We start from the raw sequence: 16,955 nt of genomic DNA, 5'->3' as shown, positions 1-16,955 counted from the left end.
AAGAAGTTTCACCTGAATTCCTCCTCTGTCTTCGTTGCCTGCCATTCCATCCACCTCATCCATGATTAGGACATGCTTTGAGCTGACTGAAGTTGATGCTCCTAAAGACAAGATGGAGAAGCAAAAAAGATCACACCAAGACCTTCTTCCCAAGTTCTAGCTTTTTTCAAATGCTAGTCATGGAAAGATCGATTTAAAGTGGGCATGAGAGCTAGCAAAAATATCTTGAATTTCCGGGTTGGTAGCCAAACCCAAGGTAACTGAACTAGGGGAATCAATACACAACCGCATAAATCGAAATACCTGAACAGAATCCTTGGATGCTGGTGTTATTCAGAGATTCAGCAATCACTTCCTTCAGGCTGTTCTTACTGCGTGTGTCGCTGGCATTTAGTTCCACATAACTCAAACCCAGTTCCTAATCCCAACAAACCATCAAGACACTCGTTTCAATATCAGGCATCAACTAAAGCAACGTTACCTCCCTCCACCCCAAAAACACTCCCTCAAGCCAAATAAATCCTCAGTCTGCAGCTAGTTTCGCAGGAGGACACTCTGAAGCTGGTGACCCCAAGGACGGCCCAATCTGTTTGCCACAACCACCCCCTTCCACACGTCTCTCTTGCTTCCACGTTGGCAACTGAGTCGGATTAAAGTCAAGAGGGAAAGGCAGCTTGACTGCTTATGAAACCCGTATCAAATGATTGGCTACCCACTTTATCCTGAGCTTCTGCTGAAGAAGATTACTTTGGAAAATGTGGAATACATGCACATCCCATTTTAGATGCTCAGACGGAGATATAAGAGAAGCCTTTTTTGGATGGTCTCCAAGGTTTGTGCCTAATTGCTATTCTGTTATGGACAACTGAGTTGTTTTCATGATCCAAGAAGAGGAGGAAACTGAAGTAATTGGACTGAAAAACTGGAAGGGCAGACACCCCCAACCTCCACATCCTCCGGGGGAGGGCGGTATATAATAATAATAATAATAATAATAATAATAATAATAATAATAATAATAATAATAATAATAATAATAATAATAATAATAATAATAATAATAATAATAATAATAAAAATAACAACAACAACAACATGATCTTGTTTGCTGTGTATAACTGTTTTTGTATCAATATAATAATAATAATAATAACAACAACAACATGATCTTGTTTGCTGTGTATAACTGTTTTTGTATCAATATAATAATAATAATAATAATAATAATAATAATAATAATAATAATAAAAAATAACAATAACAACAACAACAACATGATCTTGTTTGCTGTGTATAACTGTTTTTGTATCAATATAATAATAATAATAATAACAACAACATGATCTTGTTTGCTGTGTATAACTGTTTTTGTATCAATATAATAATAATAATAATAATAATAATAATAATAATAATAATAATAATAATAATAATAATAGTGAGAAAGTAATGGAAAATGAGAAGGTCAAGATCCTATGGGACTTTCGAATCCAAACAGACAAAGTGTTGAAATGCAATACACCAGACATCACCTTGATCGAGGACAAGAAAGTGAGCATCATCGACATAGAAGTCCCCGGTGACAGCAGGGTCATTGAACAAGAACAGGAGAAGGTCACTAGATACCGCGATTTGAAAATCAAGCTTCAGCGTCTATGGCACAAACCAGCTGAGGTTGTCCCAGTGGTAATCGGCACACTGGGCGCCATCTCAAAAACACTAGGGCAGCATTTAAAACATCTTCGAATTGACAAAATTAACATCTGTCAAATTCAGAAGGCAGCCCTGCTGGGATCTGCACAAATACTATGCCAATACATTACAACTTCCTAGGCCGCTGCGTGAGGCTCGAATTGTAATGAAGGCCAACAGCCAGCTAAAGATCTGGCAGCTGTGACATCTACAATAATAATGATACTACTACTACTACTACTACTACTACTACTACTACTACTACTACTACTACTACTACTACTACTACTACTACTACTACTACTACTACTACTAGTAGTAGTAGTAGTAGTAGTAGTAGTAGTAGTAGTAGTAGTAGTAGTAATTCTTGGATATTTAATTGTCTGTTAAGAGTTGTATGATTGTATGTTCGGCAATAGGTATTTGTTATGTGTTAGTATATAGTGGTAGTCCGTTAGGTATAGTGATAAGTGGATGTTTAGGAATCACAACAGCACAATAAACTCACTGTGCACTTTATATTGAGGCTTGTGTATTAGTGGAATATATCTCTGTGTTAAGTCTTGTCATCCCTGCCAACTTCCTCTGCGGGCCAGTGGGGGAGCCTTCCGAATTCTCAACTGACTGGTAAACAGAAAAGTGGCACCAACATCCTCCTCAACATCAAAATGATGCACTTTTCCTGCCATTCAGTTGATGTGACCAATAAGAAGCCCCAACGAAAACCCCAACAGCACGAATCAGAGTTCCAACCTACCCAACCCCTGTCTAAAAAATACAACTCACCTCACAAACTAAGGAAGCAGTAGTAGTTTTACCAACCCCTGGTGGCCCCGAAAGCAGAGCTGCTTTGAAACTAGCGCCATCATCTTTGCCTCCAAACTTACTGGATTTTACTGTTAGGGAACATGGAGGACAGGTTTACACAGCCATGTCTAATAGAGAGATGTACAAAATCAAATTAACTAAAATGGAGTACTTGCAACTTCTGTTAACGGAACAGACTTTTTAGATATAACTCGCTATTAGCCAGTCAGATCCCAGAAGAAAGGTTAGTTATGCCCTGTGCGGCATATTTGGAAACCACCAAAAGCTGACATCATGGGGAGCAGCCCCCAAAATAATTTAAACAAATAATTTATGTACGTGGGGTGCTGTGTGATTTCCGGGCTGTATGGCCGTGTTCTAGCAGCATTCTCTCCTGACGCTTCGCCTGCTGGCGAAACGTCAGGAGAGAATGCTGCTAGAACACGGCCATACAGTCCGGAAATCACACAGCACCCCAGCAAAAGCCGGCCGTGAAAGCCTTCGACAATACAATGTATGTACATTTACCATGCTTGTCCTCTGAAGTGTTCCTGTGCCAGTTTCGAAGCCACCGCAAGAGTTTATTGGCACAGCTCTGATCTCCTTGCTGTCCTATGATTGTTCTGAGGGATGTGGGCTTGTATTTGTCCACCCACAACAACACCTCTGGCCCGCCTCTGCTTGTCTCTTGAACGGGGCTCTCAGCATCCTCTGGGGCATGTTTTTTCTCCGAGGCTTTCTGACCGAAAGCCAAACCTCTCCTAGCTTCCGTGGTTTCCTTCTTGGCGGATTTTGCGGCCCCATCTTTTCCAAGGGAGGGCTTTTTCTTTTTAGCCTCAATCTCCTGCTTGGCCGGGCTAATTTTTCTTTTTTCTGTCTCTACCTTCTGTGGCGTTCTCCCCCATTTGGGTTTCGCTTTCGTTGCCTTGAAAGAAGGGGAGGGGGGGGGACATAGGAAAGAGTTGACAGACCTGAGCCTGAAGACAGCAAACCTCAAAAACTTAACAGGGATTCTGGGAAGTCAAAAGCTTATCAGGGAGACATCAAAGAGATCAGAAGGGGCGGTCAAACTTCCCTAAATGACAGCTCGCCCATCCACTACTTGTCTCTCTTGGCTACATTGGGATGAGTTCCAAACGCTTTATATGTTCACTCAACGTGACAATGAGGATCAACAGCTCTCACTGGCATCCCATTCTTTGCTGTAGGCAGAGGGGCTACAGCAGATGCAGCAGGTGTCTTAGACAAATGAATCTGGAATGCGTTCAGAAGTCAAGCCAGATTTAAAGCATCAGGTTTTGTTCTACCACAAAGATTAGTTCTCCTGGATTAAAATCAGGATGTTGATTGAAAGGGTAAAATTGTAGGTACTGCTAGCAATACTTCACAACATGTGAATTATAATTACCAAAGTTTTGCAAAGGCCTACAGATGTTAAGCTACTGGCACGATCATCTATGCCACAGATTTACTGTAAAATCTAGGCACCTTCCGCACATACAGAACATGTATTTTGCAGCTTTGTGGACTAGCAAAATCCACTTGCAAACAACTGTGAAAATGGATTGAAAGTGCATTATTCTGCCTGTGCGGAAGGGGCAATCCAACGAACTAGGCAATCCAACGAAACAGCTTTGCTGGCTGACCTAATGAGCATTCTTTATAGTTTCATACATATCATTTGGGCTAAATGATGAATAGCATTCTATATAAGTGTTACAGGGGTTAGTAAGCCTTAATATTTGCAATGGAAACAGGGACGGCATAGCCAATTGGCCATGCTGGCAGGGGCTGATGGGGATTGTAGTCCATAACATCTGGAGTGCCAAAGGTTCCCCACCACTGTTATAGGACTTGGCTTTTCTAAGGAAGGAATGGGGAAAGCAGACAGCCCCAAATATAATCACCAAGCAGAGATTATGTACAAAGGACATCTTCACCCTTGTTTCAGCTCTTCAGTACTGGGAATTATAAAGCAAGCTGCCAGCCAGTTTTCATTTACAGATACATCACAGGATCAACTGATCCTGCTTTGAGCTACCCACTGATTTGCACAAACCTCAGCTTCAGCTGCCACTTCATACTTCGACTTCTTGCCTGGCATATTTCGAATGAGGTCAAATAAACCATCTTCATCAACAATTTTGGTCCCCATAGCTGATGCCTATGCCAGAAACAAAAATTCACAGTAGCTCACATCTGCATAACTCCCAGTGTCAAATCTTCTAGGGCAATGTGTTAAAATTCAGTAAAAGAGGGATATCTATGAAACTGAAGATGGCCATTAACTGAGGTGGCTTTAAAAGATGATTAGCTGGATTGACAAAGTGTAGATCAATGGTCATTAACCACAATAGCTAAATAGAACATCCATAATTGGAGGCAAATGCTGAGGACAAACTAAGTTGGCTACAATTATCATTATAACTTCCCAAAGCAATGCTGAGCACCTTTGGGGTCAGAACATTAGGCAGGATCAACCCTGATATGATCCAGTACAGGAACGTCCTTCCTAAAACTAGAGTAGCGGCTACAAGAGAGCAGTGGCTACATTTCCAGATGTATAGAAAAATTTAAATGGCTGCAGACAGGTCTCTGTCAGTGTGGTACAGGCGGAACATGGTGGTATATGGGTCAGAGAGATGGGAAGCCACTATGATACAGCAAGGAGTTCATGACTCAAACACATTTTAGTATCATGACTGGATCCTGCCAAGTTTCCACTAGTGTAACCCAGTCAAATCTCCACCTTCCTCTCTCCTCTGCAGCCCAGTGCAGATCGGGGATGTTCTGAGACCCGTGGCTAAAACATAACTGGGAGGGGACTGGATAACTCCCCCTCTGCCTTCAGCCAATTAAAAATCAGCTTGGCACAGCCCACTGGAACAACATACCTTTTCACACTTGGACACGCCACAGTCTCGGCCCTTAATAAGATAGCTGGTCTTCTTGCTGATGTTACCAGTTACTTTTCCACCATAGCGCTCAATTAGAGACTTGGCCTCATCTCGTTCAATTGATTCCAAAACACCTGTGATCACAAATGTAAGACCCTCCAAGCAATTTTCACCGCCCTAGGAACAAAAATGTGTCAGCCTGAAGTATGCAAGCTATAATTTGCAAACAAGAAGCTGTTTTTATGTCTGTTTCTCCCCTGCTCTTCCTAGTGCTGTAGTTTCATGGCCCATGCGCACCAACGCAACCTTATCAAGGCTGCTCCACCGGGGCTGGTTGGTTGTTGGGGGTGGACAAGGAGAACCCAGGAGGGTGTTATTAGGACCAGAGGAGCAGCAGGTGGCAAGGCGCTGCTGCTTTGCTGGGCCGGGGTGGTTTGTGGGAATGGTGGGGGGGGGCAAGAGGGAGTGTGGTCACGGGTGGGGAGAGTGGCACAGGATCGGCAGGAAGGGCAGCTTCCTTGGCTGCCAGGCTGGGCTTGCCATTGGGTCGGGGAAAGTTGGGTGGGGGTGTGGCTGGTATGGAAGGGACAGCCTCCCACAGACGGGTACACAGGACTGAGTTCCGCGTGGCGATTGGTGGGGAGGGTTCGCCATCAGAAGGTGGAGATTGGTGGCTGGTTAGGGTAATATGGTTGCGAAGATTCATTCAGAAAGTTGCAGGCAATGTCTCTTGAGGACTCAGAAAAGCGTGAAGAAGAGAGTAGAGGCAGGATGGAGAGAATGCGCAGACAAGACCTCCATCCAACTCAGAACAGCTGAGCCAATAGAAACCAGCAACACACAGTACAAACTATCCTTCCATAACAAACCAATCAGACTTACTTGTGGTATCTCTTTAGACCCGAGTGCTTTGGGACCTTCTCGATTCAGGAAGCTTCTATAAGCCTGATAGTTGGCTCGCTTCTTTTCAGAATCTTCAGGACTTACAGACTTCAAAAGAAAAAAAACACAGTATGGATGTAATTAGACACAGGAAATGAAGTATACTGGAACTGGGTTGTGGATTAATATGTCATCTGGGCACGTGAATGCGAAGCAAGTGCTCTTCACCACAGCTGATGGTGACAGCCAACCAATATGACCAACCCACTTCCACAAAACCTTCCAGCACACTTTAGCACAAAAGGAACCAAGTGTCCCTAAGTGTCCTGTCGCTAGGTGGTATTTCCCAAGCCTACCTCAGATTTTTGGGGAGAAACTTTCTCTTTTTTAGGTGTTTTCTCTTCCTTTGGTGAAACGGATTTTATTTTTGGAGTCCCATTTTCTTTTCTGATACTCTCTTCTTTTTGCTTCAGAGCTGCTAGTTTAGAGCTCACTTTTGAAGACTGCATCTTATCCCCCACGTCCTTCCTCTCTTTACTAACAGAAGACTCTGGGTATGCATCCCGCAGTATTCCGGAACTTTCTGTGCCAGTCTGGTTCTTTGCAGTATAATTTCTTGAGTCAAGGGTTAAATTGGCAGATTTCACTAGGGGGAAAAGGGAGGCTTTAAGCATATGACGAGCACAACAGAGTCAAACAAAAAAAATTTCTATTTTTCCAGGTCAAAGTTACCTTTGTGAGTCCGCTTATTTTTTTCAATTTCCTCAGGGCTAGTTTTTGCTTTTGAAACCTCCTGCTTACCTTCTGGGTCTTTTCGAGGCTAAAGAAAAAAGGTCAGATTGAGAAACATGCTCAGTGTACTTTTGAATTAAACTTCAGTTTGAATGTCAATATATCTTCATTCTTTGTTCATACAGTAGTCCCATCACTATTGAAAGCTCCTACTAAAGTCAATCACAGGAGAAATTCAGTATCCATCATGAAGATACCGGATAGGGTTGCCAGCCCAGGGCCTGCAAGGGGCAGAAGGTTGTGGGGAGGGAGCCAAAGTTTTACTACAGAGTTTGGGGGGAGTTAAGAACATAAGAACAAGCCAGCTGGATCAGACCAGAGTCCATCTAGTCCAGCTCTCTGCTACTCGCAGTGGCCCACCAGGTGCCTTTGGGAGCTCACATGCAGGATGTGAGAGCAATGGCCTTCTGCGGCTTTTGCTCCCGAGCACCTGGACTGTTAAGGCATTTGCAATCTCAGATCAAAGAGGATCAAGATTGGTAGCCATAAATCGACTTCTCCTCCATAAATCTGTCCAAGCCCCTTTTAAAGCTATCCAGGTTAGTGGCCATCACCACCTCCTGTGGCAGCATATTCCAAACACCAATCACACGTTGCGTGAAGAAGTGTTTCCTTTTATTAGTCCTAATTCTTCCCCCCAGCATTTTCAATGTATGCCCCCTGGTTTTAGTATTGTGAGAAAGAGAGAAAAATTTCCTGTGTCAACATTTTCTACCTCATGCATAATTTTATAGACTTCAATCAAATCCCCCCTCAGAACATTGTTGTAGAACATTGCCTCAATACAATAACATCGCTTCTGGGATTGCTCTGGAAGTGACATGGCACTGCCAGAACAATACCCCTTTCCCCCATGCCACTGTGCCAGGATAACTTTACTGTCAAATGTGACTTTCACTACTCCCACAAAATCATGTCAAGATACCCTTTGTGTATGTAAAATGCCGTCAAGTCGAAGTTGCTGTATGGAGTTCACAAGGCGAGAGACTAACAGAGGAGGTTTGCCATTGCCTTCCTCTACATAGTGACCCTGGTAGTCCTTGGTGGCCTCCCATCCAAATACTAATTAGGGCCAACTCTGCTTAGATTCTGAGATCTGACAAGATCAGGCTAGCCTGGGCCATCCAGGTCAGGGATCAAAGGTACTAGATGACCAGAAGTATAAAGTCCCCTTCTGCACATGCAGAATAATGTACTTTTCGTCTACCTTCACAATTGTTTGCAAGTGGATTTTGCTATTCCACACAGCTTCAAAGTGGATTGAAAGTGGATTGAAAGTGCATTATTCTGCATGTGCAGAAGGGGCCTTAGTCTTGACTAAGCTATTGTGGGGACACTGTAGAGTACAAGTGAATAACAGAGATATCCAGCCAAACCATGCAATAGATAGTCATTATCCCAAGGATACTGAAGTGGGATGAAAAGAAGCACACGAAGGGGAGAAGGGAATTGTCCCTTCTCTTATCACCAGCCTCCTTTCTTCCAACAACCTCAACAGTGCTTGGAGCACTGGAAGGACTACACGAAAAAGTAGAGATATTTACTTTTAATTACTACCAGAGGAAATATATTCCACAGCACTAGCAATAGACTGCCCAAGTATAAAAGCTATCAGGGCAACAAAAACACATTAAAATGTTAATAGTGAGACATTAATATGTTAACGATAATGAATGTCCCCATTTATAATTCAAACCCAAAATATGTTTCAGCTAAGTAGATATATTGTTTAGGCTTAGTAGCGTACATTGTTTAGATTTAAAAAAATAAATCCTTTCCCTTCCAGTTGTTCCAAAGTTTTCTGGACTAATAAGCTCCTTCCATTCTTCAGTATGGCTAGGCCTGCCTTTTCTCTTTTTTCTACACTTAAATAGAGAATTGGTTGACATTTCCAAAGGGTACGTATCTGTCTATACAAACAACTATTAGATATTGGACCAATCTGGCTTCCCACCATATGTAATTTCAGTGTTGACTCAGGATCAGTTACAAAGTAATTTCCGGTAGCTCCTGCAAGTTGCCTGGTGCAATGCCTGTTATTTCCCAACTTCCCAAGAATCCACCAGTTCAGTCTAACACCCACAACAAGGCATGTGGAAAACTCATTCACAGTACAAGATTTGGTTCAGGAAATAGGACATTGGACCCACACAGCCCCAAGTATCGGTATCCATCCACTTGACTTTGCATACAGGTTTACCAAAACTGAACCACATGAGTGAAAATAATTGACTATGGAAGAGCAAGAAAAGAGCAAACATGAAAGAAGCAAACTTAAGACTGAAGCAGATGTGGCTAATAGTCCCTCTAAAGTATGATAAAATAGTCCCTCTAAAGCATGATATTTAAACTATGATATTTATGATGTTTTAAATGTTTTATATATCTTTTATATTTATTATGTATGCTGTTGTGAGCCGCCTTGAGCCCCCAGAGATATGGCGGGATATAAATGTAAAGAAAGAAAGAAAGAAAGAAAGAAAGAAAGAAAGAAAGAAAGAAAGAAAGAAAGAAAGAAAGAAAGAAAGAAAGAAAGAAAGAAAGAAAGAAAGAAAGAAAGAAAGAAAGAAAGAAAGAAAGAAAGAAAGAAAGAAAGAAAGAAAGAAAGAAAGAAAGAAAGAAAGAAAGAAAGAAAGAAAGAAAGAAAGAAAGAAAGAAAGAAAGAAAGAAAGAAAGAAAGATTGTCCCTAGTGCTAAGTGGAACTTTCTAGAGTCTGTGTGGAACTGAGTCGCCCAAGAGAGCGCCCCATGCTGGGTGTCTCCTTATCTAAGCAGCACCAATATGGTGACTTTTACAGGGAACATTGAATGTGACCACAATTATTCCAAATATACATTGCAGATAACATAGGGTCTAAGTTAGGGTCATTGCTACCTAACTCCCCACCCCACCCCACCCCACCAACATAAAATGTATGCATTCTTCTACACTGTCCCATCTGGGGTCAAGAATTATTTACATATAGGAAACCCAACACAAAGGGTTACCTTTTTCTTCTTTGGAGTTTCATCCAACATGGCCAGCGTTCTAGCAAATTCTTCATCTTCATGCAACTGTCTCTCCACCTGCAAGCAACAGGACACATATCACTCATCAGTGCAAAAGTAAACTGCTATTGCTGATAATCAGATTAACCCTCTCTGTGAACAAGGTTGAAATCACTTTTAAACCATTCAACACCCCTCCCCCAACTTAGCATAAGTCATTTTGCAAGTAGCAAAAGCAAACAACCTCATTTATATTCCCTAGGAAACCAAGAGTCGGTCCCAAAGTTCCGCAGCAGCCCTACCACTAATAGTTGGCAAGAGCTGCCTAAAATGATACAATCCATGTCAACTTTTACTTTAAACCCCCGTCACACAGTTTTGTCACTGGCAATGGGAGAAAGGTTTGGTGGCAAAGGATGGGACGGGGAGAGAAAGCATTTTACCTTATGGAAAATAAGCCAACACTCCCTCATAATTCTCAAGTGGAATTTTTAAGTTATCTTATGCACTACCTTTCTGCCCTGATACAAATATAGCTCTCGGCAGTTCCGTTTGTAACGATTCAATCAGTCTAGTGAAGTTTTCCTTCATTTTGCCATTAACTCGATAACTCCAATATTTATGGTGACCAGAAACCCATTATTGTCAAATATTGCTTCTTTAAGGAAAACTAATTTCTTCTTGTCAAGAGTTTTTATTAATAAAAGTTGCACTGTCCGTGTTACATAAATCCAATCTTTGGACAAGAATGAGATCAAAGCTTTGCCTCGATGCGTGATTCAGACAGATAACCTCATAAGCAGAAGAATGCCACAGGCTCTAGCTCTATGTGGTCGTAAACCACAGGAGGATATTAGGACCGATGAATTGCATTAATCTCTCCTGATTTTGCCAAAGAGCAGCCCTCATATCAAACATAGATGTGGCCAAATGAACCAAACAACACAAAAGGAAAAGGCTGAAGAAAAAGGTCTTCACTAAACCAAAGCACCTTTCCAAAGCATCAATTAATTCGACATATTCTTTATGTACTTAGAGATTTGAACACATACAGACTACTCCTTTTTAGTTGTCAGGTTGGCTTTTATATCTCACAACAGAGAAACACAGTGAAGTTTAAAGTTTACTGCCTAATCCGAGCTTTTACTATGAAGTGTTTCAATTACAGTAACATTCAAAGGGGATTCAACTCTCATTCTTTTGTCCTGGCATTGTGAGGCATCCCTGTTCACAATGCCAAGGGCAAGAGAAGTTACTGGCACAGGCATGCTAGTGTTTAGAATAGGGGTGTCCATCTCTGGCCCTCCAGATGTTCACGGACTACAATTGTAGTCCATGAACATCTAGAGGGTCAGGGTTGGACACCCCTGGCTTAGGAGGCGCCTCCTGTCCTCTCATGACGTTGAACCCATACTGTGATCGGCCTCCAGGACAAAGCTGGTACCACACTAAGTTTCAACATAAGCTATGTAGTTATTTTCCCTATGATTCCAAGCCTTCTCTTACGAACAGATTTGCAATTGGTATACATATTTTCTAGTATGGCCCAGAGACTCTTGGGGATGCTGTAACAGACTTGTCACCTTCAGAACAGTTTCAGACAATTCAGTAACGTGACCAGACCCCTCACACTCCCCTCCGAGTCCAATCTGGAAGATGCGGGACATCTGTGAGTTCCGCAGGGCCTGCAAGACTGAGCTCTTCCGCCAGGCCTTAATATCGCGCCAGCCGGCCTGACTGGAACATCACTGCATCCCATGGGTGTCTGGTTAGGGTTTGATCGTCATTTGTTTTTCTTTTATTGTTTATTGTGAATGTTTTTAAATGATACCGTTGGTGTCAGTATCGGTTTTATATTGTATGATTGCTGTGGTTTTATTGATGCTTGCTGCCCTGAGCCCTGTTCGAAAGGGCAGCATGTAAATTGAAAAACAAACAAACAAACAAATAAATAAAACCCACACTTTTAAGCATCTGTCAGACTGAATTGACTGATGCAGGTCTCTACACATCCTCACCAAGCATCTCCCTGCCTACGACCTATTATCTATCCTGTAGTATATAAACATACTTACGCCTTACATCATCAAGATGCCTTGTATTGAGTTAGCCCATTGGTCTATCGAAGTCAGTACTGTCTATTCTGGCAGCAGCTTTTCCAGGGTCTTGAGCAAAATTCTTTCACATGACCTACTACCCCGTGATGCAGGCCTCATGACAGAGACAGCAGTAACCACAGCTCTTTTGGTTGAAGGAAATTATGCACGTGGCCCTCCGCAAGCTGTGAGTATCATCAAGTTAGGGTGATAAATCAAGGAAAAGATTTGAGAACCACATTTCTAGGAGGTGGTGTAGTCAAGTGAAAAAACAGTTTGGAGGGAACGAATAGAGGATCGAAGAAGGAAAGATATTAAATATTTTTTTAAAAAAAGAAATGTCAGCAGAAAGGTTACACTGAACCAATATGCCCAAAATATTTGGGAATAAGAACGTCACTCCTCAAAACAGCCACGTGGACTCCTGCACATTCAGCGTGAAGAAAAGGGGTGCTCGAAAAGAAAAGCGTTTGAGGCGTCTTACCTCAGCATCTTCTTGAAGCTGTAGATGCCTGGCAATAGCTTCATCATTGAGAGTGGAATCCCTGTTTTGTGAAGGCTGCACCACAAAGAGTTACAGAAAGGCTCAATTTGGACCCAGTATATAGACACGCAACATGGAATATGGTTACATAAGTGAGAACAACGGTTAGAGCCTCAACCTAAATCCCTGCATTTAAAATATTTACAAAAGCCCTTGGCATAACAGTTTTTCAGCAATTCTTTCAGAGAAAAGACAAATTTCCATTCACAAATTGTGAACAGCATTTGCAACATATGAGCATTTGCAACATATGAGTCCCTGATCTTGAGAATATGGAGAAAAAAAACATGGTCAGGTTTTGAAAAGAAAGGTCAAAATGCAGTCTGATGCATAAGATTCCACAAAGGATTGCAATGTAAGTCTATACAGTTACAACCTGGAAAGGATGACAGGTGACCTCATTTAGTTCAAGACATTGTGGTGAGATGGTGGGGCAGGGAGATGGCAGGTCAGTTATGGTGAAGGAAAGCAATCCAAGCATCTTTGTGGCTAGGAAGAGGGGAAAAGATACTTTTTGCTGGATACGAAGTAACCTTCCCAGCTGAGTGGGGCAACACATCAGCCCTTGGATGTGTTAGAACTCTTGATTGGAGGGTGCAGATTTGATGGACTGGAGCAGCCAGATTGAGTGAAGATCCCAGAATACACATGGGGTGGGATCTAGAAAAGGAGGCTGTTTCATTGTTTGGGGGACCTTTATTTGCTCTGATCACCTCATCGGGAACTCCTTGGAGCAGATGATTTGCCATGAAGGATGACAGAGGGGAATGATGCTAAAGAGAATTGCAAATGCATCAGGACAGGGCCATCCTGAAACTATCCAACTCAGATGCACCATGGATTGTACGTATTTTAGTTAGCACCAGTGTTTTAGTTTGTTTTTGTCAATGTGCTTAGATCCCATCCTCTGCAATGTGCTGAGTTTGCGTAACTTGAGAGAGTCTTCACAAGTCCTTACCCACTGGCCTGACTCCTTGGAATGCTGCTTAATGATACCCCTGCAAGGTTGACAGGGTGGGGGATGGATTTTACCCGAAGTGGCAGTGGTGACCAAAAGAGAGGGGGGCAAATCAGTGGTTAGTCTTGCCCCACAACGTGACAGAGATCACAACAGACATCAAATACAGATTTCACTGCACAGACACTTCGATATTTGTACCAATGTATGCTCACTCTATAGAGAGCAAAAAGAAAAGTTGGCTTTTACACTTTCTTTTTTTCTACTGATAGGAATCTCAAAGAGGCTTACATTCGACTCTCCCACCCACAAGAGCCACCTTGTGAGGTAAGTGGGGCTGAGAGCGTTCTGAGAGAACTGTGATGGGCCCAAGGTCACCCAGCAAGCTTCATGTGGAGAAATGGGGAATCAAACCAGGTTCTACAGATTAGAGTACCACATTGGCTCTCTGTACAATAATCCACTTCAATAAGGATGTCCAAGCAAAACAAAGCATTTGAGACATACTTGATTCCCCTGTTCAGAACTCATTAACCTGCAGGGGGAAAGTGATGTAAATGACACAAAAGTTGAAACCAACACCCCCACTCAAACCACAAAAGTTGAAACTAACACCCCCACTCAAACCACAAAAGTTGAAACTAACACCCCCACTCAAACAAGGGGCCCTCCCCCAATGTTTCCCAAATAAGGCATGAAGCTCCCTGGGGCAGGAAGTGGTTCCCTTTCTTCTACGGGTGAGATTAAATCTAGCTGTCCTGCGCTATGTGTTCTGAACCACCAGTTCCCCATACCTAGAACCAAATTCCCCACTTCCATTGAACAGGGAAGGAGATGAAGGGTATAAATTGTACATAATTTTGATAAAGATAGAATCATTTCTATGCTAACCAGTTAAAAAGTTGGAAATAAGAAAAATGATGAATTGGTGCTGTTGAAAACTTCCTTTGCATAGATCTGTGACGCCGGTCAGAGACAAAGAAAGGAACTGTAGTAAAGACAGAATTCTACTTAAACTGTTTTTACGATTGTTGTATTGTGGCCTGTAAATTATCCTGAGCAGGTCTCTAGAGAAGCAGCATATAAATTTCATACATAAACAAACCATGAATGCTTTGCTCAGTAAACCATTAACCTGACTCCCCAATACCGGAGGTGCAAATGTTTTCATATGTCCTTGAAATATCATAAAAACACGGCAGCAATCTGGTACATCCAGTTCTTACCCTGGTGGAGTACACCCTACATAAGAACCTAAGAACTAGCCTGCTGGATCAGACCAGAGTCCATCTAGTCCAGCATTCTGCTACTCGCAGTGGCCCACCAGGTGCCTTTGAGAGCTCACATGCAGGATGTGAAAGCAATGGCCTTCTGCTGCTCCTGCTCCTGAGCACCTGGTCTGAAAAGGCATTTGCAATCTGAGATCAAGGAGGATCAAGATTGGTAGCCATAGATCGACTTCTCCTCCATAAATCTGTCCAAGCCCTTTTTAAAGCTATCCAGGTTAGTGGCCATTACCACACCCTGTGGCAGCATATTCCAAACACCAATCACCCTAGGACCAAGCAATGGAAACATTTCACACAGAATACTGAGAGGACCTTGCAGCCCACTCTTATATGCTGGCTGCACTAAAGTAATTTGGCGAGCACAACATTATACATCAACTGTGACAAACCACTTGCCTTATGCAATAGAAACCAATCCACAGGATCAGGCAAACAAATTCTTAACCAAAAATATACCTTAAAAAAAAAGAGCTGTCAAGCTTGCTAACAGGTCCTGTTGACAGTGGCTCTACAATTGAGGAACTTTCTCCCGTTGGTAGATGCAACAGATTGTCTTACCCGCTCTTTTCTATCAGAGTTTAAAACTATTTGTTCATTGCGTCCTTCTTTTTAGTATGATTTTTTTGAAGTGCTTTACTTGTTTAAAAGCAATTTAATCTCTTTAGTAAAATGAAGAGTTAATACTGTGAACTACTTTAGAAGTTTTAGCCAAAAAGACATAGAACATAACTTTTTAAAACTGTAGGGATTTAGCAGGCAGGTAGAGTTGTTTAATAGTGTAAGTGAAAAAATACTGCTTTCCTGTTAAGCAGAAAATCGGATAAAAATCAAGCTGCGACTAAGATCTTTTTACAGCAGTGCCATCTTTTAAAGAAGACACCCAAAATCTATTCACAGAAAAGGTGACCAACACAAAATAGGTCTGCTGTCCTCCACTTCCTCTCTGGCATTAGCACCACATTCATATCCTCAGAAGGAAAGTGCCTAGCGGAACGTTGCCATCCATCCTAATGTATATTTTCATTATAGTTGTGGTTTTCTTCTGCTCACACACAAGTTAACTAGAAGAAAACAAAGCCCTGCGCTACTCACTTCTTTTCTTTTGCTCGACACCAGCTTTTTCTCCGATCGCTGGATGCTACTGGTTCCAAAGTAATCCACCACAGAAGTTGGTGTCAGTTTCACTGGAGATGAGGGCTTAGTTTTAATTTTCGCCTTTGTGTCTGCCTTTGGTGCTGCAGACGTTCCGAGATGAAGGCCTGCCGAAGTCCCATTCTCCTTGGGTTTCTGGGAGACCTTCTTATGAACGAAGTCTTCATCTTCATCTGAAAGCCAACACATGTCTCATTACTCCTCAGTACCCAGGCACTGAGCATATACCTCTTGTGCGCAGCTGCTTAAAATCTTGTAATACTTCAACACAAAACAAAATAAAAGAGCAATAAAGAAAGAAGGTCTTCAACATTTGAATTAATGGAGCCTTGGAATAGCAACTGTTGCCCTGACCTGGGTGGCCCAAGCTAGCCTGATCTCGTTAGATCTCGGAAGCTAAGAAAGGTCAGCCCTGGTCATTACTTGGATGGGAGACTACCAAGGAATACAGGGTCATTATGCAGAGAAAAGCACTGGCAAACCATCCCCTGAACATCACTTGCCTTGAACACCCTATTGGGCTGCCAGAAGTTGGTTGCATCTTGATTGCGCTTTTCACACACATACAGATTGACAGTCAGTTTTCATTAAGGCAAACTAAAATTATACTATGTATTGTCGAAGGCTTTCACGGCCGGAATCACTGGGGTGCTGTGTGGTTTCCGGGCTGTATGGCCGTGCTCTAGCAGCATTCTCTCCTGACGTTTCGCTTGCATCTGTGGCTGGCATCTTCAGAGGATCTGATAATAGGAATGGAAAGCAAGTGGAGTATATATACTGTGAGGGCCTCACCTTTTGACCTCACAGTATATATCCTCCACTCAATTTCCATTCCTACTATCAGATCCTCTGAAGATG

General features: G+C 42.3%; 1 protein-coding gene across 2 annotated transcripts in view; it reads right to left on the bottom strand.

The window, feature by feature from the left end:
- Positions 1-16,955, bottom strand: part of RFC1 (replication factor C subunit 1) — a 48,850-nt gene that overhangs the window by 12,161 nt on the left and 19,734 nt on the right. The window contains exons 5-16 of one of the 2 annotated variants that reach the window (XM_048508983.1): positions 16,038-16,270; positions 12,639-12,713; positions 10,059-10,136; positions 7,011-7,098; positions 6,635-6,924; positions 6,279-6,386; positions 5,394-5,573; positions 4,559-4,663; positions 3,028-3,424; positions 2,479-2,588; positions 304-418; positions 13-101 (exon numbers count right to left, since the gene is read on the bottom strand). In XM_048508983.1, coding sequence (XP_048364940.1) covers positions 13-101; positions 304-418; positions 2,479-2,588; positions 3,028-3,424; positions 4,559-4,663; positions 5,394-5,573; positions 6,279-6,386; positions 6,635-6,924; positions 7,011-7,098; positions 10,059-10,136; positions 12,639-12,713; positions 16,038-16,270 — 1,868 coding nt within the window. The remainder of the gene's footprint in view (positions 1-12; positions 102-303; positions 419-2,478; positions 2,589-3,027; positions 3,425-4,558; positions 4,664-5,393; positions 5,574-6,278; positions 6,387-6,634; positions 6,925-7,010; positions 7,099-10,058; positions 10,137-12,638; positions 12,714-16,037; positions 16,271-16,955) is intronic. The other variant, XM_048508984.1, reaches the window with a different exon arrangement.

This window comes from Sphaerodactylus townsendi, linkage group LG10 (assembly GCF_021028975.2).
Source record: "Sphaerodactylus townsendi isolate TG3544 linkage group LG10, MPM_Stown_v2.3, whole genome shotgun sequence".
In the NCBI taxonomy this organism is placed as follows: Eukaryota; Metazoa; Chordata; class Lepidosauria; order Squamata; family Sphaerodactylidae; genus Sphaerodactylus; species Sphaerodactylus townsendi.
This window is presented reverse-complemented; position numbering and strand designations above follow the sequence as displayed.